The sequence below is a fragment of the Spodoptera frugiperda genome, chromosome 10 (genome assembly GCF_023101765.2).
Source record: "Spodoptera frugiperda isolate SF20-4 chromosome 10, AGI-APGP_CSIRO_Sfru_2.0, whole genome shotgun sequence".
NCBI classification, from domain to species: Eukaryota; Metazoa; Arthropoda; class Insecta; order Lepidoptera; family Noctuidae; genus Spodoptera; species Spodoptera frugiperda.
This window is the reverse complement of record NC_064221.1, coordinates 500,328-527,362: the sequence shown is the minus strand read 5'-3', so window position 1 is coordinate 527,362 and position 27,035 is coordinate 500,328. Positions and strand designations below refer to the sequence as shown.

The window sequence follows — 27,035 nt, the reverse complement described above, 5'->3', positions numbered from 1 at the left end:
GGGTATCAAAAGCCATATTTTGCCTCTTGAACAAAAATAAGACCTAATTTCAAGCTACAAATCTGGCAACATGAATTACAATGAAACATGAGATTAGTAGAGAGATGAAAACGAAGAAACACTAGGTATGGCATTAGTATCGAGTCGAGTGTTTATAATATATATTGTTAGTAGTCGTACGTTGACCGGGCGTAATTCACTAATAAACTGACTGACCGTAATATTCGCTGTAATGAGAGTGCGGAAACTGTGTCAAATGATTCTTATAGGCCAGGGATGGCGAACCTTTATACATACATACCATTTTTATAAACATTTTTTATATTGGCCATAAATGATCAAGAAAATAATATTGACCTTTTATACTATAAACTATTGGTACCATGAACGCTTCAAACGATAAACAGGTACAACAAACCCGTAGTTATTATTTAAACTTTATTGTTTTGATATAAAGTCGAAAATCCATTGGAAATTTACAGATTGAGGTAGGTTTACCTTCCTGGACACTGGTCATTGAACACCTATGACATTCCAAGTGCCTTGCCTTCTTTATATGAGATCAGGAATGTGTCCAAAGTATTACGTTGCATGCCAAAGGTTGTCCATCCCTGTTATAGTGTATAGAGCTTAATTTACGAGACGTAAATGACGCCAGGTCGTGCTATTTTAGTATATTTTCTATTATGGTATGATATCACCATGCCTTCTATATGTTGGGTCGGTCTAAATACAAGTTTTATGTTTATGTCGCCGCCAACTAACTTACTAAGCCATTCAATTGAACGCCTAGCCTGTTTAATGAATTATATCGGAGTAAAGTATCCGTAACTCTTAATTTTTGTATGGATCGAACATTAGAGCAACGCGGACCCTCGGTACGAGATCCGCGTTGCTCTATGGGATCGGAGTTAGCCTAACCTACCATTCTGGTAGCAACATACATTTAAATGATCCTACAACTGAAGGGCTGAACGAGAATTTCAGCCATTCAACCAAACAGCTAGTATTTCAGGCCGATAGTTAAATGCCTTATTACGCTAGTTGGCTGCGACATGTAAATATAATCATGTAGTTTGTCTGATAGCACATACATACATAACAATACTTGTAAAAACTAGACGAATCTTACTTATTAACGTTGTAAGTCAGTTGGAGGTTATTTAAAATAAACATTATCTACGTCCCATCTAGTTATGATGACTAATATTGAAGTTTACTCTGTAAACTCACCTGTGGTTTTATTAGCACTATTTAAATGTCTATGTATGTTAGTCATAGTGTTATTTTGTATGTAGCGTAATCGTAAATGTGGTTATTGATATTTCACTTTCAAACTATGATCTAATTTAGATTTTACACATTACGATCTGAAAATCTTTAGTTAATATGTACTGAAGAGTTTATTTATTTATTTGTTTGACTGATCTAATCTCCGGTACTACTAGTCCGAATTGAATAATTATTTTTGTGTTGAATAGATCATTTATTGAGAAAATCTATAGGCCATAAAATATCACGCCACGATCAAGAGAAACCGTGCAGTAGTGGCGTGTCTTGATCGTATCGTCACGCCTTTTATCCCCGATGGGGTAGACAGAGGTGCACATTACAACAATGTACACCCACTTTTCACAATCTATGTTGTAAGTCCCATGTAGGGTGGCAAGCCCGTTGAGCGCGTCTAGATTAAAGTTACTATGTTATAAGTTAGTTTTCTAAGTGGTGACTTAAGCGTACATAGGTAATTGAATTTTATAGTAGTTACACATAATATTATTCATGCTAAGAGACGTTGAGATCATCGCAAGATTCGTCGTATTTCGCAACCTTCATGTAGTATGTGCTATCAGACTGTTAATCACAATAGTTTTTGTTAAACACTAAATGTATGAAGTTACATTAACATTAAAATGTTAACATAACCTTTTATTTTTGAGATGCGTTCAGTTTCCTATATATTTGTGGAAAAGTTATTTAAAAAGTACAAAAAATATGTATAAAGTCTGGAGATTAATGCACTTTTGAAGACTAAACATCGAACCGAATGCATCTCTAGGGTTGCCAAACATCTGGTTTTGATGCAATCTTTGATTCTCGGTACATCTACTTCATTTTCTAATCAAATTAATGTTTATGGTTTCCTCTGTTGCGGATTTTTTTTAATAAACAAATGATATGATTACTCAAAAAGAGCAAACATAAAGAGAAAATCGTGTTACGTTTTAATTATGCACATTTGCACACACAACTGAAACAGTTTCAGATACATTTATTATACATCACAAATCAAGGAAGATTTTTTGTTTTTCTCGATTGGGCGTTTTAATAGCCCGAGTTACATTCTGTTGCAAAATAATTTCCACACACAAAAATAAACTGTTTGTCAACCCTATTGTTTTACAAACATGCTGTATAGTATACAAATGTGGTTAACATCAATGTGTGTGTGTGTTTGGGGTGCTAGTGTAGGTGCGTTACCTTGTCTTTGATGGTGGGTCGCGGCGCTGGCTGCGGCGGCATGGTGTGGCGCTTGGCCGCGTCCGGTGGCATCGAATCATCCTTCTCCCCGGCTGCCAACGCTGTGGACAAATTGTGGAAGGTTAGTATCATCTATTAACTCTCTGATCGATCATTTCAATAACCTATTTATCTGTAGATTTACTTACTATAAATACAATTTTGACACATTTTGTATGGAGCTTATGTCAAATTTGAATCTCCAGTAAGTAAATCTACAGATAGATAGGTTATTGAAATTGGCCATATGTCAGGTTGGTTTTGTAAACACAAATCTTAACTTATACACAAACAATAAACTTGATCAGACCTCTTCCTCTTCAGACCAAAGAACAACAATGTATGGATCACGCTACAGCCGCCTAGCTCTTACTCATTTATATTATAAGAATCAATAAAATTTTCATAGAAAGTTCTTTCATCTCATTCACTTGAAATTATTACGCAAATTAAATTCTAGGAGCTACACGCTTCTTGCAACATCAAATAATATAAGTTATAGTTCCTGCATCTTATTGTTTATTGGTACACTTCCCCAGGATGCAATTGTTTGGCTCGCCATGTTTATCACAACCAATCAGCTGAATGAAATACATTCACTGATTAATGGGATCGTACTGAGAATTAATAATTGTGTTTGTGCGTGGAGAGTAACCTACATTTGTGTATTTTAAAGTTTAAGTCGACATCAACACAACTTCAATCTGATCTGACAACAGAATACATAAGATATTTTACACACACTCATCAACATCAAATACATACAATCATCAAACACATACCAAAACCGAAAACGATACACAAATGGAACTCCAAAAAGAGTAATAAAAATACCACAAAACCTTATAAAATTATGACAAATTATCAACTATTTACTAATACTATTTACATACACACTGTGAAACGTCACGCCTAAATACAGAGTATGACGCTATCCGAGTCCTAGAATGCCTAGACACCTAGACAGTCTAGTGTTTACATAGCCGGACTATAAAACTGCCAATTTAGGTTACTGTAACGGACTTTAAACCTATTTATTATAGGCTAGTGTACTTCATTTAATAGGTCTATGTCCTAGGACGGAAATAGGCCGATGATGTTGTTTTACTATAGTTAAAATCTTTAGGGAGTCTGTCATGGTATTAATTAGTGAGGTGAGAACTTTACTTATTATTTCATTCATCATAATCAGGATTTTTCCATCCACTGATAATGATAGGCAACCTCGTTGGCACGCCATTGAGCTTGATCTTCAGTTCCTTAATTTGTCAGTCATACGACTAATGCACCATGTTTATTGGCAAGCTTATTGCAATACGCCGGATGCAATCAGAAACGGACAAATTAAGTTGCAATAAATTATGATTTTATGGGAGTTCATATTTAAGATGAGAGTAATTATTTCACGGTAGTTATTGAATTAAATGAAACTGTCACAGGTATATACAGGTATATATAAAATATGTAAATATCAGTTTATTTTAAACTTAAGGACCTGTTTCACAATGTCTGGATAGCCTGTATGTATCAGATAACTTGGAATTAAGAACGTAATTTGTATAACTATCTGTCACTTAAGTTTATCGGGCACATATATGAAGGTGGTGAAACAGGCTCTAACAGTGGGACAACACTACAACAGGGTATATAGACAGACTTCTACCAAGGCTTTAAGAGAAGAATCCCTAACAATATAAATAATTACCTACACAGAAGCTCCCTACCACCTAGACAACAAGGCGCTGATTAATAAACAACCAGAAAGTTTAAGCGTTTACCTCAGTATATAAATATGTAGTGCGAGTGTGAATACTTTAAGTAGAGACGTTGTAGTAGGAGTGGGTGCGCAATAAATCCTCCATGTTTACACATTACGCGTGGCAACCGCTCCGGTAATAACAATCACGAATACCGCACATACGTTATGTGTTAGCTAATTGAAACATTGGAACTTTGTACTTCAAAGGGAGTTGCGATTTTTTTATCGCTGAATTTTTGACAGTAAGGGCTATTTGAGAGGCCTACGTCCAGCGATAGACGTCATCGGAGAGGTTTATTTCCAGCAGTGGACAGAAACTATGATGATGACGTTAAATATTAATGTTTTTGTATCGGAGGAGTATGAGTAAGGTTTACGATAAAATAATCTTGTATATAATTCTAATTAAATAACTTCACGGGGTCAGTCGCTGAAGTTTTGTTTTATCCGCTGTGATTTTTTGATACGAATATTATTAAAAAATATTACCTCTAAGTACACAGTGTTTTACTAATAAAATTATTTTTCTTGTAGTAAAAAATTAAATGGTAAAACGAAGCTCAGTCAAATTTTTCAGAAAAAAAAATATCTGACCAAATTATCACTTTACCGCAACAATTCAAACCGTAAAAACCAGACTCCAACTACTCCAATCCATCAGAGCCACTAAACACTCCCATCATAACAAAACCACACACAAAAAATCACTGCACACATTTCTAACTCCTAAATCACTAACCACTAGTAAACCCACCAGAAGTGCAAGTGTTACTCCAGCAATCCCCGAACACCATGTTTCGCTGTACCGCCCCGAGTGGCCGAGAGTACTGGTCTGTTTACACGCCGCGTCTGACCGCGCCTCTGTATTAATAACTACTACTTCATACTCCGTACTATGATCTGCTGTGGATGCTGCGTCAGTTTTATGTGGAAGAGTGCCATGCAGAACATTGTGGTAGCCAAATTGCAATTATTATCTATAATTCTTCGGATTATGCACAGAACCTTGCACCACAATCATTTTCTCTTGTATCGTGGGTGCGTTTACAAACATACAAGTTCACATACACATGACATCCAGACCCGAAACAAGAGTTGCTCCGTGGCGGAAATCGAACCCGCTACACGTTGCGCACCAACCGTGCAGTTAAAATTGTACTTTAGTTCTTCGAATTATGGGCAGAAATGTGAAACTTCTAATTCTTTACTAAATTAACTAAGTTCGAAGCTTCACCGGTAGTACGATAAATATCATGAATGAGTATAAATCTCTACAAGAGTTGTAACTGCATAAAAATTTATTCAGTAACTTTAGCTAAGTTAAGAGTAAGTTGATAACGAACAGACAACATGACACTACAAGACACCTAATTTCACAAATTATATTTATTAATCTGGCAGCTTACAAACACACACAAAATTCAAATCCTAGAACCACAATCATCATTATGGTAGGGTAAAAAAACTGATGATAACTTCATGTTTCCATACTCAATGCTGCGTGCAATGTTTAGTACTGAATTACTGATATGTTTGGCTCGAACCCAACACGCATCACTCAAGCTGTTATTCATCATAACTAAACAGTTCGGAAATATGTACATCTGTTAGCCGGTGGGATATTACTAGGCCCAAATTGTAGATTCAATTTTTTTTTTTTTTTTAAGTTAATGTAAAAATTATTTATACACACAAAAATCCACTTTAACTACGTTACTAGTAAATAATTAGTTTTAACAGATGACAAATCACTGCCACATCGCAAGTTAGTCAGATCACGTGGCTGCTCATGAATACGAGTCCCCAGTGTGGTTTGAAACTAGTCGAGTTATCGCGACAAACGTAAATCGTAAAATTTAATTAATTAACTAGTTTCACAGCACCCGTAGATGATTAAATAAAATAGATTAATAAAACTTTTACTGAACAATATTATCTGCCTAGTAAATAACATATAAAAATACCTAACTCTATCCTATCTCAATAAATCAGCACTTACGACATATTTACTAAATCTCTTATATTGAAAATATACTGTAAAACTGATGTTAGTGAGACGGACTCATGATGGATTGTTATGTTATTTTTACATTCAAAATATGCTATAACAAGATCTATCATAATACAGAATAGCCTGCTATAACATCAGGTATATAAATAAATGCGTTGAATAACTAACAGTGGCCTATTTCTATTGATTTCTGAACGTTGTATGATTCACTGCTTCCCTTTATAAAGCTAGTTGTAATAAAAATAGTATAGAATCAGTTTGGCGCCAATGGGTAATTTTATTTCATGGTATTGTGAAATTAGGGTATGTGTAGCAGGTGTGATATTTATTGTATTATGTTAATATATTTTTTTTATTTATAGACACTGACCCATTTATATATCCCATGAATCACCATCTCTAATGATTTAGTAATAAAAATAATGATTTTGATCATCACATACGGTGCTTAGGAGCTGTAAAGTCTATTCATAATCATATAGTTGAATAACCACTGGGTTAAGTAACCATTATATGATTCTGATGACTATATTCCGAAAACAATAGCTAAGATTAAAATCGTTACTAAGGAATATACATTAAATGTCTTTGAGTACGACAGTAAACAGTTTAAAGCATATTAAGGTTTTCCTTTATTTAACACTGGCCAAAAAGTCAGCTTGCTAATGCTATACTAACATACTATAACACCTCTAAAAAAAGAGATTGGTTGACTATTGTCACATACTTTACTTTAGAGAAGTCTTACATCACATTTTTAACAATTACTTCCAAGATCATCTCCAGAAAAGCTACTTTAATAATTCCAAGTTTAAAGTTAAACATCAATGACCACCTAGTACATAGTGTCATCCGCTGCATCAGTTTGGCAGAGTGACAGTTTATGAGTCAACTATGCCACGGCGGGACGTCACACAAGGTCACACCACAATTTGTCACCATTGCACCCCGGCACAAGTACATTGACGCTTGTTTAATTCACGCTATTGTTTTGGCCGTGACTCGTAATATGTTTTATACAATAGGCTTGATATAGATATTTTACGAATTCACTTAAACCTTTCCCTATAATACTTCATAGATGAAAATAAGACGGGTTTCCTTCCTGACGCTATAACTCCAGAAAGCACGAACAGATTTCCATGGTTTTGCATTCGTTGGAAAGGTCTCGGGCTCCTTGAGGTTTATAGCAAAGAAGTTCAGGAAAGATTGGAAAATTATTGGTGGCGAAACGACCACGATTGCTAGTACTTCATAGATTGGTGAAAACTGCATAAAATTGATTCAGCCGTTTTTCAGTTATTCGCGAAAAGGTGGCAACGATTTTTAAGTGTTAGCAATTTCTTTAGTTCTATTTTATAGTAAAGCCAAGATGTTCGCGGTGATGTCCAACAATATAAAAGTTGACGTCAACGCGAGTCATAAAACGCATCACTACAATTTTCAGGCGCTTACACACCGCACACCGACTCGAGAGAGATTTCACTTCAGTCTCGGTAAAATGAAGTAACATTTAAATATAGTCATTATCAAATCTCAGTACCTAGTCATGTTGGCAGTGTTTCTTTTGTCAACAATGTTCAATTATTTCTTTGAACTGATGACGTTATTATTTCGGGGGATTATGAAGACATTGGCTACGGGTTGACGGATGAGTAATTAATTTTAGGTGAAGTAATTAGACTATTTTCTCAACTGTGTTGTGGGGGTTGTTGTAGTAAGAGCGTAATTCTTTTTAAAACTGGAGTGAGATAACGTTTGCGTTATGTTTCGTCATTTGAGCGAGGATACCGGGCACCCTACTTTTTCCTCTTCCATCCACAATTTCTAAATTCCCAATCTCAAAAAGACCAGTTGTAACTCCACTAGTGCTATAGGCTTGCAGGTGTTGCAGGTTTGGAGGTTTGATTGCTTAACATCAGATTACTCGTTAGCTAGTTTGCCTCCTACTAAGAATTATCGTTTCTTATGATCAAGGTTCTTTCGTTTTTTTTTTTTTAATTTTTGTGTTTTTTTTTTTTTGATGCAGATGTGTTCAAATGATTAGATAGTAAAGTAAAGGGTCTGACCGTCCATGCTGCGCGAGGACAGCTTCCTGTTGGAGAGCGTGCGCGCGAAGTGCGGCGGCGCGCGCTGCGGGGCGGCGTTCCGCGACTCGTACTGCGTGCGCCCGCTGTACCGGAACCGGGACCCCAGCCGCGGGAACAAGGAGCTCTTCGGCGCCGGCTCCGGGGACATCAGTCTGAGGGAAGGCGTAACTTGTTGTAATACACGACAATATTGCAGAACTATTGATTGAGATGCAGAGCAAAGCTATTGATACTTTTGATAGTCTATTCTGAATCTAAATATCGTTCTGATCGTAATATTTAGTTACGGCTTACTTTTGTATTTTGCTACAGAGAGGCTTGCCTAAATTGGAACAGCATTAAATACAACAATAAGGATTATTTCATTCTTAAAATAAAGACGAAATATCGATCGATCTTAAGTGAATTGACTTCTGTAACTTCAGTTAGCTGTACGATGATTTCCGTGTCGTTTCGTCACGCAATGCTGCTAATGACTATAAACCCTTACCATGGTATGAAACTAGTCGAGTTACCTCCAACAAAATGTGTCACATAACCCAAATAAGATTTTAAATGAAATAATTTATTATAACATCCAAGGCAAGCCTACACTTACCTGAAGAATGTATGATGTTCAACACAAGTCTTCCAGAGTTTCTTGGCGGCGCGGTGGTTGGCGAGCTTGAACCCGACCGTGGACTCGAACTGCTCGAACTCGCCCGGCCGCAGCTTCACGTAGAAGTTGTGACGTTTGTAGCTGATCTTCAGGATCTTTGGCCACGCGAACCGGTTGATACGTAGTCTGGAAAGAGGTTAGTTTTCAATGTATACTCTACAAACTAAACTAAACTGAACTATGGACTATTACAATTCATAAACTTAATACAATGTTCACTTCTTACGATACGATCGAAATTAACCGATGTAGACTCAAACTGCCGCACTCAGAAACATTAAATGGTTACTTAAACTATTCCTTAGTAACGATTTTGTTTCGAAAACAATTGCTAAGGGCTGGTAAGTAACCTTTAAATGTCGCGGAGTACGGCAGTAAATCTTTAAATGAAGATTGATTTCTGTAAAAATCCAGATAGTTCCAGAGTTTATTGAGTGTGGCTATTATTGAACATGGACTCACTTCTCCCGATGTACGAGCAGGCCCGAGGAGCAGACTCCGAGCGTGATGTCGACATTCTCCGAGTCCTTGGCGGGGTGCAGGTCCACGCCGTACATCGCCAGCTTCTTCGCGTTCTCCAGGTAGTTCAGCTCCGCTTCCGCTGGCGTCTGACCTCTGTGAACAGTTGGGTAATTATAAAAACTGTTTATGGATAGAAAGTTTATAAGAAATATTATGCTTTACTTTTTTATTGTGTACAATGTTGGCGTAAACGGCGTAGCGTTGGAAAGACACGCTTTGTAAACTAGTACTTTAACAATTCGCTTAGACTTTAAATGAAAACTGCAATAAAACTCTATAACAGACGTTATATTGCCTTATTCTCCATGATTACTGACTGACTTTACTATACTTTTCTATCTTTTTAATGGGATAGTTCGGTAAGCGATCAAACGGCTAACTTGAAAGTAAGTAAAAGACGCCCATGGACATCCGCAACACCAGAGGAGTTGCACGTTATACATTGACAACCTTTTGGCAATTTAGAAAAAGGGGAATGCTGGAAAGGACCATTACAGTACTACTTAGCTTATAAAGCCATACCTATGCGTCTTATGCAGCTCGATGACTTTCTCCTCGAGGTCGGGCGTGGCGGCGGAGGCGGGGACGAGCTTGAGCTGCTTGCAGAGCGCGGCGCCCGACTCCGACGCCTCGTAGTCGCCCAGCTCCGACTGCAGCAGGTAGCTCGCCAGCAGCGCGTGCGTCACTGACGAACATGGGAGCCGACCTGGGTGGAGGAGGTAGTGAGGATTAATACTCCATTGTAGTTATCAGGACAAACTTATGAAGTAACTAAGTAAGATAACTTTATTTATCTCCGACTAGGTAGGATAAATCTATACTAATATTATAATTATAATAATATTATAAAGCTGAAGAGTTTGTTTGTTTGTTTGTTTGAACGCGCTAATCTCCAAAACTACTGGTCCGATTTGAATAATTATTTTAGTGATGGATTTTTTCGAGGAAGGCTATAGGCTATAAAACATCACGCTATGACCAGTAGGTGCCAAGTAGAGCGGGTGAAACCGCGCGGAAGTAGCTAGTTTATCTTAAAGTCCCACAAAAGTGAAATAGACAAAAATAATCTTTACTCTATCACTATCAGAATGCTTCAATTAATAGGAAGCTTTCCTAAAATATCAATAAACAGATTATTTTATTGCTAATCGATAACTATCAACCCAACTTTTTTTTTTTTTAAACTCAACTGACCTTCAAGCAAGTCTTTCCTGACAGCCAGCACAAGTTGGTACCGCGTGAGTTCTTCCTGCAGCTGTGCTGGCTCCGGCGGGTAGAACTTCACTGAGAACCGCACGGACCACGGTTCGTCTGGAAACACAAAAGAACAATAAATGATTTGTAGAGTTACAAATGATTAAGCATCTTTTTTTTTTGTTAATGTGGGGCAACCCACATTAGGATTTTCTCCTGTGTCGTGGGTGCGTATACAAACATACAATTTCACATGCACATGACACCCAGACCCGAACCAACAATTTGTGGATCACACAAAAGAGTTGCTCCGTGCGGGAATCGAACCCGCTACCCGTTGCACGGCAGCCAGTTGCCCAGCCACCGCGCCAACCGTGCAGTCACATTTTAGCATTTGGCAAAGGGAAATAGGATACCGGATTTTAGGCGTTACTTTACAGTAACATTTTTTTAACTAAATCTTTCAGATCATAAAACCCATTCAATAAACTGGTTATTAAGCTAAGACAATACAATAGAGTATCAAACCTAACTACGTAAGTAAAGTATACTAACATTTGAGCATCTTGGAGAGCCTCTTCTCGAGGTCGACCCAGACGCGCGGGTCCCCGCGGTCCTCGTACAGCAGCCCGAAGTAGTCCTTCTCCACCAGGTTCAGTTTGTCGCACACCTTGCCCAGCAACTCCTGCCCTCGGATCTTTCTCTGGAACAGGACATTTTCATTTAACTATACAGGTTAATGAGGAGAGTGTGGTAAAATAAGAAAATAACCCAAAGGGAATTAAAAATCCTTCACGCCAAAGAAGTGCTCCTCTTCTGGCAAAAATGATTGTATTTCCATATTTATGGAATAGGTGGCAAAAGAGCAGACGAGTCACCTGATGGTAAGCGATCAGCGTCGCCCACACCCACAACCCCAGAGGAGTCACAGGTGCATTCAAAAAGGTGTACGCTCTTTTCTTGAAGCTTTGAAGGTCGTATCGGTTCCTTCAGAAATCCTAGTGATATAGAAAGGATCCTTACAGAGAGTCACAAAGTTTTCCTTTAGCCAGACATACATAGACATAGATATGTATGTAATTTGGTATCGAACCACTTTATAATAAGACACTACATAGTACGTCCTCATCAATACATGTGATGAATATTCTAACAGACTCATTACATCCACGCGTGCTTTCCCACACCGTACTGAACATGGGACCAATTCGTTTTATTGTACATATTTTACAGGAAAAATTAAATGAAGATATTATCATTGGTATATGGCATGTTATATCTTTTGGTCGTTTGGGCAGCCTGCAGCGGCTGATCACAATATCATAATTATCACGAAATTTTTCTGTTTCTAAATGACTGAGAGACTACCCGCACGGTCAAAACTACTAGGTGACAGTTCCCAATGCATCGTAAGAAAACTGATTTGTAGATAGGTAACTGACATCGTCTTAAACAAGTTAATAATTAAGTGCGTAACTTACATCGACGTCAAGTTCCATGATGGAGCCATCGAGGAGTTCCACCTTGACCTTGACGACGTTGCCTGAGGGGCGGCGCCGCGGCGAGGCCTCCTTGGCCTTCCCCTTCGCATCCTCCTTCGCCACTCCCTCCGGCATCTTGCCGCTCGACCTTCAGAACCTGGAACGAAACAACGCTTTTATTAGTCGTCAGGAAGATTTTATTGCGGTAATTGTATTTATAGTAGGTAATAAAAAACAATTATCGATTGGGTATTTGGACTCGGGGTCCCATAAATTGTGACCAGACACCGAGAGATAGGCAGGAAAATCCTAACCTAACTGTGATTCCTATATTACCAGCCAAATCTGGGAATATGTAATGAGAAATCTCCCTTAAGGTCTTTAGGAAAATGTTCAACCATTACTTTTGCCGAATCAAACAATAAAATACTAATGTACATTGTCACAACTAGACCTTGACAACTAAAATGTACTACAGAACAGACGGCCGACATCTACAAATAAAACTTATTTTCGTAATATAAACAACAATAAAATAATTGAGTCGTGTTGTCATAGCGCGGGGCCGGTAAAACAGAGGTCGTATCATTGGCACTGAGACTGCCCACGCAGTTACGATGTACTACGAATCGGAACTACTAAAGTCAATATACCTAGCGAACTTGTATTATATGGACAAATATTTATCTAACATATTAAGAACACTTGTTTACGTTAATAGCTAAATTCTACTATACAACAGACAGGTTTATTCCCGCAAAGTGATATTTTAAATTAAACTATCTCTAATTGTAGCAGCGCAATAATCGCCGCGCTGTGTGTCGTGGAATGCTGCTCATGAATACGAGCCTCTAGCATGGCTTGAAACTAGTCGAGTTCCTCGTCAAACAGTTACGTGAGTAAGCCAATAACACAATAATTAATTTAGGATGTCTCACGAAAGTTAATCCCTTACTTATCTCCCCTTAAAAAACTTAATCTCACTCCTTCGAACCACTAAGATCCATGACCATCTACTACAATCCTTGCATATTTCTTTTGCCTATGGTTCCTCACACACTTTTGCCTATCATTCTTCACAGTTTCAAGCATCTAGTCAAATACACCCACGCCCAATTGCACACAAGTACATCAAAACTACATTTTAGTATGTTCGTGTCATAAGCCTTTTTAAGCCAAATTCCTTGCACAATTCTCCTAAATAACTCAACCGACGCATATGTAATCCGATGCACCGCTGAATTAGAATTTTACGAGTTCCTCTTTAGAAGCGAAGCGTTAAAACTTATCGGATGGAGTTTATGTAGGAACTGCGCTAATAAACGGGCAAATAGCGCATCGAGTAGGAAAACCAATGAAACTGTTAATGGCTATACATTAAACTGTGTCTGGTGTGTTTGGCATGTGTGTGTGCCGCCCTAAAATGTGGTAGGTAAACCTATATCTGTAATATTAAGTTTACAAATGACTACTTAAGCAGTTTGTATTGAATTACTCTATCAAAGCGATAACCTGTAATATTAAAGCTCTATTTTCCACATTACTATACTTATTCCTTTAGAAAAGAATCGTACAGTATATGGATTTTATGCGCACTATTACACGTTAGATTGGTTATGTAAACTGGGACATAAACCACAATATATGGTTGTAGATGACTACATCCTTATTAACAAGAAACTAAATTCTATCCCTATAATACCAGCTTTTTTCTAGCTTGGCACTAAGGACTTCTTTAGTGGGCCAAATTGCAAAGAACTCCTTCGACTAAGTTATTGCAGAAGGAACATTGAACTATACTGTTTATCTTTAGATGCAATGAGTAATGCAAGTGGAATCATCTTCGACCTTCCAGCGACACACGTAGGTTGCATAAGGAGACCCGAGCGATACAATGGCGTGGTGCGTCCGCGCACGCCGTGGGAACTCGCTGTTGACTATTTTGTACGATCATTGGAACTATACTATAAATATTTACTTACATTTTGTAAATACTACTAATAACTTTTGAGACAAACTCAGCTCAGTTTTCCTTTTGATCAGGGTATAAGCATACAGTATTAACAAATCAGGTCACAAGACGACCCCTGCCGAAGATAGACTTCCCCAATAACTTTCAGATCGCCCAGTGAAAGCAATCTGCATTTCTCCAAACTATTGTCAGTAATTTTTCAGCATTGATCGTTACACGGCATGGCAAAGCCCCTCCTTCCACTGGACTCTTCGTTGAGCTTTCAGTGCAATCAATCCTTTTCATAGGCATTAAGTTCTTCCAGTTATCTCCATCTGGGTCTGCCGCGACGTCTATTAACGTTAGTCGTGTCTATTGAGTGGTCAGTAAATTACATGTGAATAAATAACTGAAAACCCCTAATAAATTCCTTTACTTGCTTTACGTTTTGAGCTGACACAAGCATTTAGAAACTAATTAATCTCCTACATGTCACCCCTACACTAAAATGTATACAAACAGACTATAATCCAATCTAGTCCCAAATCCACTAAGGTCGACAGTTCAGCCAGCATTTATCCCTAATGGAGATGGTATTACCAGCGTAATGGAACACGGTTCCAATCTCCAGCGATAACTAAATTATCTAGGCGTGAGTTAGCTAGCTAGCTTAAATGAATTACGGCCAGCCCTTGTGCCGGCCACGTCGTTTAATGACGATGTTAGATGCATAATGGTATACACGTCAAGCTTATTAGTTAGCAGGAGTGACGTCGTCTGGAAATTAAGGCTTTGAATAATAAAGGTTGATGAAATGCTAATATAAAAAGTGAAGATATTTATAATCCCATATTCAAAATATTCAAGCAACTAACTAAACTCTCTAGTTGTTGCGCAACTCATCTTCACCACCACCCCTTTCATCATCATCATCATATCAGTCACAAAACGTCTACTGCTGAGCCTCTCCTGATTACCTTCTAGAATAACCGCACGGACAATAGGAAACGACCATCATTCATCTTCATTCAGCTACCCATCCATCAAAGTCATCTATCTAAACTTTACACTACGACTGGTTTATGACAAATAAAATAGCAAAGCAAACAGACAGTCTTGCTTTTACAACTAACTACCCAGTACGCATCTCCAACATACCTAGTTTTCCTCATGCCTCAAGTGGCTCCATCTAGTCAGTCTCGTTACAATTATAGCATGTTATTATACAATTACACCGAGCCTGTTGGTCTGCGATTATCTGCTGAGCAGTTTGATTGGAGTCCTTTATTGCTGTGCTGTCGCGCCGGGCACAGCAATTATTGTCAAGTCGTGGGCCATATGCCGGAATTTATCACGATTGTATCTAAGCTAGTTGGCTGGTACTAAAGTGAATATGAAACTAGATTTTGTCTAAACATAATCGTATGATGTCATCTTGTAGTATTTATTATTATTCTATGCGAATAAATGACTTCATTTTGGTATGCGACGTTGCAAACCTTATTATAAAACTTTGTAACAAATAAGAATTTATAATCCTCTATAGAAGACAATATCTCTAAAAATACTTTGCAATAAACTAAAAATCCCAAAAGGAAATCTTATGCAGTGCTACAAATCAGAGTTTATCCGTATTTATCCTCACAATCTCTCGTATCTTGTATCAAAAATGTTCTATTTTCCTTTTCGGGGCCTCATGCTGGTAGCGTCTGGTCTCCTAATTCTTACAATTGAGTTTACACGGCCGCGCCGCACCGAACGAATGGCAACCGGAGATGAAGTATATTGGAATTCTGTACTTGGGAACATATTGCAAAGAAAAAGGCAATATGATAACCCTAATATTTCAACGAAAATGTATTCGCAAAAATGAGTTATTTTGGCTTTACCTTCCTTAGAAAAAGCAGTCACAACATTATGACACATAAAACTAATAAGCAGAAAATTTCAAAAGGCCATTTGTTGAACAAACGGCTTCCTAATACCAGAAGTAATTAACTAGCATCGAAGCATAGTGCCGTTGTTACACTGCCAGATTTGACGCCTGTACATCTTTATTCGCAGAAAATTTAGCATTAACGGCCGGTACCCTGCAATTTGTTTAATGTTCGGATACACGCTCGGCAGAGATTTTGTTGGAGCATGCTGGCGGAGTGCCAAACGTGAGTCAGTAAGGCAGGGAGCATACGGTCAGGTTTAGTGGGGGATTATGTACTTAGGAACTTATTTAGGAAACGTTTTTATGGAAATCTTGTTAGCACTTACTGTGTTTTCTGATTGTTCATTTACAGGTTTAATTTCCAAAACTTAAAATAAGTTATTACGATTTTTACTTTCAGTCAATAATAATGGTAACTCTATCTACACAGATGAAACAAGAAATATTTGTTTATAATGTGGTAGGTACATAAATAATAGATTTAAAATAGTAGTGCTAGTCACTACATAAATAATAGATCAATGTTAGTATAACAAGGAACAAAATATTGTAGATAGTAAGTCTACATAAGATGACGTAACTCTCGAATGCAATTCGATTGATAAGAAACCACTAGTGTAGTCTGCCCCTAAGGAATATAATACTTGTATTCTCACCGATTTGTTTGTATACGATAAGTTTATTGGACAGTATCGATTTATTGAGTAAATATCGATATATCATATTGTATTTACGGTGTATTTGATTCACTACGGTGCAACGTTCGTAGTATTTCTATTTTTAAAGTGAATCCACTCGTTATGGTAGTGTGAAAGTAGTAGGTATGAGTGAATAATCGATTGAGGAAAAAGATTTCTATTCAAGAGTGTTTAAATTAATAAGTACTCTAAATATAGTAATGTATAAAGTACCTACATCTCCGATTCGTCTCTATGCCTAGGAACCCGATATTTTATAAAATACCAAGACTTAAACAGGACACATACAAGTTCGTGGCACTACCTACGCAAGTACACATTATGGCACCCACGAGAGAGCAGGCGCCTATTCGAGGAGCTTATAAACTTATAATTGACAGGGCTGCACGTCTCGCCTGAAGGCTGGAGGCTGGAGGCTGGAGTTAAAGCTACAAACTGACAAACTCGGTGCCGCGCCGCCTACCGTCTGCTAATTGAACTAAAACGAACCAACTGTACTCTTGGGCCTGTGCTGGAAACTTTCCTTCATATTTTTTTTTTAAATTTGATCCCGGTTTTTTTTTCGTTGTAGAATTTATAGTGGCTGTTCCAACTGTAATATATGTTTTTTGTTAATTTCTTGCATACTTCGGTAATGTACACCAAGTTTATGCAACGAAAGATTTTTATTACAAAAGAGAACAGTTGGAGCGTGCTATGAAAACATATTTGATATCTTTAAAAGAATAACTGTATCTAATATTTTCTAGATGATTTATGTTTTCGACATACATAATATTCTTAGGTTAACGACTTTTAATCAAACGCATAAATCATGTCAAATAAAGCCATGCGATACTACAGTTAGAAACTAGTTACAATTCTGTTTACAATTTCAAAGGCCTTTAGATAAGGAAAACCGTTTAAATTGCTAATAAATTGAATTCACAAGGATAAGTGGAGCATTATGCTTGCATAATGTATAGTTTGCATAAGTCAATAGCATCGACATACATACGACGTGAAATATATTCACGAATAAGCTTACATAGTTGCATCCTCCAATAGTTAGTTGATCGGTTGAGAACGTCACTGGTAATTTGGCATACAATGAAATCCCGTATTATGAATTCTAATAATAAAAAAAGGCAATTGGCAATATCTATACTAATATTATAAAGCTGAAGAGTTTGTTTGTTTGATTGTTTGTTTGTTTGTTTGAACGCGCTAATCTCAGGAACTACTGGTCCGATTTGAATAATTATTTTTGTGTTGAATAGCGCATTTATCGAGGAAGGTTATAGGCTATAAATCATCACGCTACGATCAATAGGAACCGAGCAGAGCGGGTGAAACCGCGCGGAAGTAGCTAGTTACATATACCCGTTGTATATCGGAACGCAGATCTATGCGAGACACAATGTGTTTTCTATTGTGTCTCATATAGCAGTATATAGTATATAGTCTGCCAGCAGATAAAACGTTAATCCCATGTACTTTTTAATATGACCCTAAAACAAGACATCCACTTACACCAAAAAAATTACCATCAAGGAAACATCACTAATGAACATAGGTAGGTAATTAATAAACATAAATAGCATGATCATCATCGGCAATAACCTTCATAGGCTCAAACACTTTAAACAAACCAATGACAGACCCTGACCGGGCACAATGACGTGACATCATGGCGCCTACAGTAGTCAGTATGACAGAAACTTTAAATGGCCCTACGTGAGTCAGTGTATTAACATAATATCATTCTGTACTGAGGTCAATTGGCCTAGGAACAGGAGTCCAATGTATTGGAATGTTTATTAGTACTCTCTGTCCACAGGTGGACGGTCAATTAAGTTATGATGATTTGATGAATGAATAAAATTTAAGATTTCAATCCTATCTGGACTACAAGATTCCAGTAAGTAGTTTGAAGCTGACGACGACTAACTAGCGTACACAAAGACATTTAATGATTACTTAAACTATTCCTTCATCACAATTTTGTTCCGAAAACGACTGCTTAGGACTGGGTTAAGCAACCATAAGCAGATTCTGAGTACGGCAGTATAATTATTAAACAGGTTTCACCGTAATATTATTTTGTTACAGCTACGTCGTAATTCCTAAAACCAACCCTTTTAATTCCCATAAAAAAACAACAACAATACTCGTAAAATACGGTACCTAATGCAGTTTTATTTAAAGCGAGCTTTGAATCAACAACAAATCAAGTCAACAATTAACGCCAACTCCGGTAATCAGAAGAGAAACAGCTGTCAATGGAAAACAAACGTTCTAATGAACAATAGAAGCCACAGACTCCAATCTAGATCTCTCCATTGAGAGTAACTCAGTAACTGAACAAGAATCTCATTTACCCTTCCTAGATTAAACTAGACTTGGTGGCGCTTCACCTAATTAAAGTGACAATAGTACGGGAGACTTGCCGTCTGCGCCGCGGCAACTCCGGCCCAGGCTAGGAAACCTTGTTAGATCAACTTGTCGATACGGCTTATTGGAAACTTGGTCAATTAAACTAGGTACTGGATGAATAACTTGGCTTAAGTTTGTGCTTGGCTAAAGAGTTTTTGCATTGTACACATCTTAGAACTACAAAAAAATGCTTTATCGTGAGAAAAAGTTAAAAGAAATCATATCTTAATAACAATGCAGTTGTATACAGAGCAGTACAGAGAGTACAGGCGTCATGTAGTACAAGATTACAAGTTACTTCCTCACGCAGTAACTCAAATGTACTTAGTTAAGTACCAAAACCAGACGCCGGGGGCAACGACCTCAACAACTGCGTAGACCTACTTACTTTGTAAAACGCGCGAATATTCATTGTTACCTTCTATGACAGGCTAAATTATTTCCTACACTCTGTATACTCAACTCATTGAATTTATGAACGTAAATGTTTTCTTAAGAACATAAACATGACAAGAGATCAAGGATTTTATGAGCCAGTGTTCTAATATGGGAGGGCTCTCCCAAAGAAGAAGAAAGTAATTAAAACTCATTGGTTTATTGATGACCACCTATGGATCGTTTGATGTGAAGAGACGCAATGACGACTGGTTCTCCCACATAGTTAAGATCTGAAGACTTAACATGAATGAGTATTTAAAGAGATAGGTATCAATACCAAAATAAGATTGAGTAAGTAAAAATTTTAATACTGTCGTTCATATTAGAGCACCATATTAGCATACCTGCCTGTTTTGATTGAGGACATCCTTCCACAATCATGAAACGAAAATAATCTTGCTAAGTTGACAAAGAAAATAGAGCAAGTCCATAAAACAAGAGAGTAGTAATAAACATCGCAGGAGCCAGACAAATAAGAACATAACTCAGCCAATTTATTCGATACAGACTCAATCGTAAGCGATTACAATCTAGGCAAGAAGAATAAGTAACACATGCTGGCTGGAGACACATTTATACAGAAGAATGGTGTTGAGAGAAAGGCTGAAGAAGCCATTATGATTGGCAATGATATTCTTAAAACATTGAAGGTCTATAAAATTTAAGGTAATCGATGTAAAACTAAATATTCCACAAGACACAAACAACCAAGAAACGACAGTATATTCACGAGGAAATAGCGAATTGGATAAATGAGATTGGAAAGAGGATATATTAATCAAGGAACTCCATTCACGTACAAATCTCAGTGCTCTGGGGTAGGTCTGAGAGGCGCCGCGATGGCCGCATGGCGTCATCCACTTAGCTGTTTTATTAGTTAATTTAGTCAGCCCGTCGCCTATTTGTGTCTACGCCTGTGTATATTGAGATTGGCAACTTGGTCGTGCTCAATGGCAGGAATTTTAAACGTTTTATTTGTGGCATTGAGAAACAGGACCAACCAAGCTATATTTTGTCTTGAGTTTAAGTAAAAATAGATTTCAACGTTCATAAACGCCTAAGGAACTGTTAAATTTACTTAAAGCAAATGAGCCATAACATTTAAGGAATGTAGTGTTACTACCTTTCCAAAAATATTAGCACTTTTACTTTTCTCAACACTAAATATTTAACTGAACATAGACACAGACAAAAGCCCTGTCTTCACTTATTTCGTGAGCAATAAAACTAGTTGCTGTACAGTGCTGAGCTTTAGTCATGAGTCAGAGGTTACACAACTTTCTGTATTGAACTTGAACCATCACGCTAAGGGCAAGGGCAAAGATACCAAGTACTATTATCTTTCTTTCCACAGTTAGAACCCATGGCAATACGATTATTTATAGGCTTATAAATAAATGTGTTTACATTAACAGTAATGTACTGAATCATCGGACGCATGTGCTATCGTACTCGTAACTCGTAATGCTACTACAAAAATACTGGACCGACAATTTTATTGTTGTGATTCAACATTGATTTATCGTTGGGTAATATTGCTATTTATAGAGAAACGTCTGTAATAATTCCAGTGTTCTGGCTCTAATACCATAATCTTTATTGGAACATAAAGTTAAAGCCTTAGAGAACAAAATGAAACCTAAATTAAAACTCTAGAATTTGATACTAAACTTAACAGATTTATAACATTTGAACATGTGGAAACAAAACCAAAAATAGCGAACAACACATCACCACTTAATAGTAAAGTTCCAGCAGATATTGTATACGGAGCGTGTATCGTACGCCACATAAATAACAACCGATGGTTACGCACGGTTACGACTCGCCATAATTTACGATTACTTTGAACATTAGGAAGGGAACAATCTGTTCGTTAAATGCTGATTCTCAAAGAAGAAGGGTTTGAACTGAAATATGACCCAAAATATTTAGATATAAAGGACCATAATCCCATAATCCACAAAAGAGACAAACCTCCAAACAAAATAAAATTTAATACAAATCCACTCGTTTCAAATCTAACATCAACAAATACATATATGCAATCTTGCTAGAATTCCCAAACAGAAAATAACTAAACCTTAGAATTTATTCAAAAGATCCTCGCATGAAGGTCTCATACAGAAAACACGGCGGCGCCAGACAGGCAAAACTTCCAAGTTTAGTTCCACTCAATAATATTCCGTTTCCATGGCTATACTCGCAGTTAGCATATCTTTGGTTCCATCTCCGTCCTATTTCAAATGAAAGAACTAATATTTCAGTTCCGGACGATCCATATCTGAGCATCGGAGGAAACATCTGCAAATTGGAATGTGAACTGGAGCTATTGGAAATATCTTTTTAATTTACTTTTAGATGGCTTTTACGACTTCGTATCTATGATTAGATTGGAAAATTGCTCGTTTGATATTTTAAATACTGGAATATGTTGATAGCAATATTAGTATCTAAACATATTTCCAACAACATATCTCCTGTAATCCCCTAACTCATCACATTTCGTCCGGATCGATGCACACCTACAGGCAGACGGTCGCAAATCCATTATTCACGCGTCCAACGCGGTAGGTACTAGGTAGACGCGTCGACAGACGCTTGACGCCTCTCCGTAAACAGAGGGTGCGGATAGAGATATGAGTACGAGCGAATTGTTTGTTTATGCAGATTCCGATGTAAAAACAAAACACTGGGAAAAATGTATTCGTTTCTCACAAGTAATGCCGTGTTTTGGATGCCTTTTATGACAATCGATATTTCCTCACCAAAGTTATGAATCATATAAGAATTCGGTTTGTAAATAAATATTAAGACCCTCATAGCAAGGATGAAACAAAGAGAAGGATCTATTTTAGCAACTTTAAGAATCCACGAGCACGTGCTTGGAACTTTCCCTAATAGATAGGGAACGACATTAACCCACAATAGGACAATCAAGGCTTCACAGAGGGGAGACAGCTAATGACCTAACAATTGGTGCCCTCAAGCGAAAACCAACTATGGCAATATGCCAGAGACCAAATATTTGAGTAGAAACACAATCTTATCGTCATGTCGACGCCAAAAATCCTGATTGTTAGAAATAAAACTTTATATCAGTTCCCAGGAACTTTCTCACGAAACCGACCGAATTTATTTAAATGCGGCCATGGCAGACAGTTCCTCAGAACACATAAAACGCATCAAAGCATTGATTTCAGGGAACAAAGTTGGAATTTAAAACGAAAGTTTATTCGATTGGTGGGTACCCCTACAAGTTTAGGGGAGTTATAACATTGCCATGGAATTGTGGACTTGTGGCTGCACGCAATCGGAATAGAGGTATTAGGAATGTTGGCAATGGCGTTGTTTGAGATAAACGTTGGTTTTATTGTTTATTCGGTTTCCATTGTGGGGTCATGGACACAATAAAAGTTCCTACACACAAAAATATCATAGCTGTACAAAGGATACATTGAATCCAAAAGTCAATAGTTATTTAATACTATGATACCTAAGCCAAGATAATTCGCTGTCCACTGGTATAAAAATTCTATCGGCAGTTTTGAAGTATATATATTCAGTACAAGCAAATATTTGTTTAATATATAAGGATTACTTGGAGTAGCAACAAATAAATATGAATTGTCACACGAACAAACATTAGTATGCACATGAGCTACAATGCTGCATCGGAATAGCTTCTAAACAGTTGTAAACAATGTAACGAGTGTTTGTGCGACTGTGACTATGAACAAATTGAAATTTCATTGATATTCTTATATTATGTTCAGACGTGACATTTTAGTTTACTAGCAGATGCAATAAGCAGTTGCTAAAACCGGTGTATTATGAATATTGAAGCTTATATTTATGACTATTAAAATGCTTTTAGATTGTCGCCAACACACGTATAGTTGTAAAACTAAGCATCTAATGTTAGTGGAATTCCAGCACGCTATGGGCAGTCACACTTGGGGCATGTGACATAACACCATAATACAATTAACGCATAAGTTTAATATCGCGAGTGCGGCCGGCCATGGCCACGCCACCCAAATAATTCACTTAATATGATATATGCGACCTACATGCGGCTATTAATTAACAGCACCGACCAGGGCTGGCGAGACACACTTTTTTATTGGACTTTTATAAATGGGTTATTAGATATGATAACCCCATTGCGAGACAAAAAAAGTAATTAATATTTTCTAAAATACAATTTGCCCAAATTATGAATACAATTAGTAAAATAAAATAACCTGAAACACAATGCCCTTCTAAATTATAATAACCATTTAATTAGACTAACTAGTCTATCTCCATTAGGTAGATCAACGATGACGATAACCAAGGTATCCTTTCGTTATCATATCTATTTTAGGACAGGAAAACTATGAATGCCAACCGCAGTTTAATAACCCAGTTTTCCTCGACAGCAAACATGGTTATGACCTAACCACGAAGGCGTGGCTCGCAATCGTGACATTTATGTTTTGGGATCGCCCGTTTACCCTGCGAGGTTACTCCGTATTGTAGGCAGGGCTCAGCTGGGCCAGTACAATATCAACAGTAAAAGTATACAGGATTTTGTGAACACTGACCCAATTTCGCTGGAGGGAAATTGGAAAAGGAATAAATAAAGGATGAAAGGCATTTGAAGAGAACGATACACATCGAATGAATACTGCAATTCTTGAATAAAGGACAATTCCATATATTGCATACTACAAAAGGGTTGCTTTAAAAAAGAAAGTAGGGATAGGATCAAGTTCTTAATGTACCAACAACCCTACACAATAATACAAACATTGAGCTGGAGTCCAGACAATTACTGAGAATATCTGGCACGGTTACTCGATCAATTCATAGAATCGTATGCTCGTATGTTTTAATTATCAGCCTGGAGTCGCCAGTTTCTGTTTACAATTCTACATAGCTGTCCACTGCGACAGTAACGTACTTTATGAGGCATGGAATACGGAGCGCCTGTTTATTAGCCAAGATATCTATTAGATGGGAGCACTTAAGAAAGTCCAGTTATCACACGAAGATGGGTATACCTACGTAAAATAATGCCAAGGATAGTCAGACACCCAAAACTTTGACAACTTGTCAAAGTCTAACCAACTTGAGCGGATCCTATGGTGTAGATATCAGTCTTTCCATTTAAAATACCGACGTTTAATCGAATCTGGTCAATACTCAACGCTGTCCCGAACTCCAAAAAGGGCAGGCAGAAACAGAGATCACTTATTAGTCTAAATCCTAAAGGTATTCCAACCAGTAAAAAATTTCCAGGTCATTTACCTCACAAAACAAATAACTTCAACTGACATTTACCTAAACCTCTTTAACCCTTCGTATGTTTGGAACGTGGATCCACGCGAGACACAATGTGTTTTCTATTGTTGTCTTATATACGGCACACGAGAGGTTAATCAATGTAAGACTTCAGTAGGACATGGCCAAGGACATTTGAATACGAATTATGTATCATACAATTGCTTGCTAATTCACTTTTAAAACAAAAATAATGATGTCATTGAGGCAGTTCTCAGGACAATATAATGTGATCATGGAGTCATTATTATTTAGCGTGAGAATAACTAAGTTGCTGTAATGTTGTTACACTGAGCGAGTGACAAATTGTCGACACATGTTTTACATTGTAGTCCGGAAACTGTGTTAGAAAACTATGTCATACATAACTTAGCCGAAAATAGGACTTCTTTCTATATTATTAAGTGACAAGAACTTGAACGCATTAAGAGCCATTATCTATGGCATCATCATCAGCCGAGAGACGTCCACTGCTGAACAAAGGCCTCCCCTTTAGTCCTCCACGTAGAACGACAAGCCGCCACCTGCATCCACTGGCTCCCTAGTCTTAATATATCTATCTCTAGATTACTAGATGTAACATCAATAGAATGCATCAAGCATCATTTCTTATAACAAAACCTACAGAATGACTCGTTAACTAGGAGTGGTCTAACCGAAACCACTACTTGTGAAAATAAACGCACTTCTTAGATAGTAAACATGTAACATGAGAACAAACTTGATCCTTTATCAAAACAGTATCGATCGTAAGTGTGGAGGAGAGAGCCAGAGACAGTAGCCGTAAGCTGGGCCTACGCACGTGTGGGTGTTATTATTGTCGGGTGGAAATAACCAACACGAATGTAAAGGTTCCAGCATTTGATATTATATTATGGACATATTCTCTTAAGGGTTCTTTTGGTATCTTTACTAATTTAGAACAAGGCAAAAGTCATATCTTGGTACTGGGATAAACTTACAAGACTTTTTTGGAGATAGGGTTCAATTTTAATTTTATTATGGTGTCATCTTTTTATGCATGTTAAAGACTCGAAACTCTCAGGATAAATACCTTAGTTGACAAACCTATCATTATTCATACATCAAACTATGGCATAATTAATAGATTCCAACAAGGCATACAATAAAATTCCCTACCATTTATCAACAATAAACAATTTTAGACGCTCCAAGCGTTTCATTAAGCCGCATTCACACGCAGCGAGCAGCGGGCAAGTGACAAAGAATATTCGCGCTATCGCACTCGCATCGTGCACACGTTTGCATGACAATGTACGTACTTGATTAAAATACTCAAACAATGCACTCGCGTGTTTATTGTACAAGTACACTGGACTTCCACTAAATGCGCCTTTTTTTAAAACGGGCGTTTTTATAATGGGAGAAATATAAGTAATGCTGTGTAAGGTAATGGCGGACTACTGATTAGTTTTAAATGGCCAGTTTTATAGCATTGCACTTGTAACCTAGTTTTCCTTGGCGAAGTTGAAATTTGAATAAAGATATTGAAGTATGAAATAAACTGGTGGAGGAGTGTATTCATATTTATATTAAGAGCAACGTGAAACTAAAGCTAATATAGCAGTCAAATAATTTTTAGTTAGCAGTTAATATTTAACACGCCAGTAAAATTCATAAGTTTAATTATCCAGGCATTTTAGACGAAAGAGCTGTAGAAATATTCCGGTCACGACGAGGCAAATAAAACCTGACCCAGTTCTTAATTCGCGCGAAATAAATAGGATTTAACGAGTCTCAGACATAGAGAAAAAGGTATTAAATCGATCTAAACTGTTTGATGTTAGTTACTTCGACCACATTACTGATGAAGACCGACATGACATATAAACATAAATGTACTAAAATTTCTTCATAAGAATCGGTATGAACATCAAATTATAACATGCCCATATTAGCGTTGGTACGTGAACGAATCATATCCAAGGTACCTATGTATGTGCTATTATCAAGGTACACGGCAGGGCCTACACAGTTAGGCGTGACGTCACGGGGTCAACGGCCGCCCGC

General features: G+C 37.4%; 1 protein-coding gene across 6 annotated transcripts in view; it reads right to left on the bottom strand.

Moving 5' to 3' along the window:
• LOC118277426 (protein 4.1 homolog) overlaps positions 1–27,035 on the bottom strand; it is a 74,078-nt gene that overhangs the window by 15,896 nt on the left and 31,147 nt on the right. For 4 of the 6 annotated variants that reach the window (XM_035596210.2, XM_035596207.2, XM_035596209.2 and 1 more), the window contains exons 2-9: positions 12,236–12,392; positions 11,310–11,457; positions 10,755–10,871; positions 10,083–10,266; positions 9,501–9,653; positions 8,979–9,164; positions 8,360–8,532; positions 2,482–2,582 (exon numbers count right to left, since the gene is read on the bottom strand). In XM_035596210.2, the coding sequence (XP_035452103.2) occupies positions 2,482–2,582; positions 8,360–8,532; positions 8,979–9,164; positions 9,501–9,653; positions 10,083–10,266; positions 10,755–10,871; positions 11,310–11,457; positions 12,236–12,370 (1,197 nt within the window). In that variant the 5' untranslated portion in view covers positions 12,371–12,392. Of the gene's footprint in view, positions 1–2,481; positions 2,583–5,033; positions 5,164–8,359; positions 8,533–8,978; positions 9,165–9,500; positions 9,654–10,082; positions 10,267–10,754; positions 10,872–11,309; positions 11,458–12,235; positions 12,393–27,035 lie in introns of those variants that run through there. The other 2 variants (XM_035596211.2, XM_035596212.2) reach the window with 1 other exon arrangement.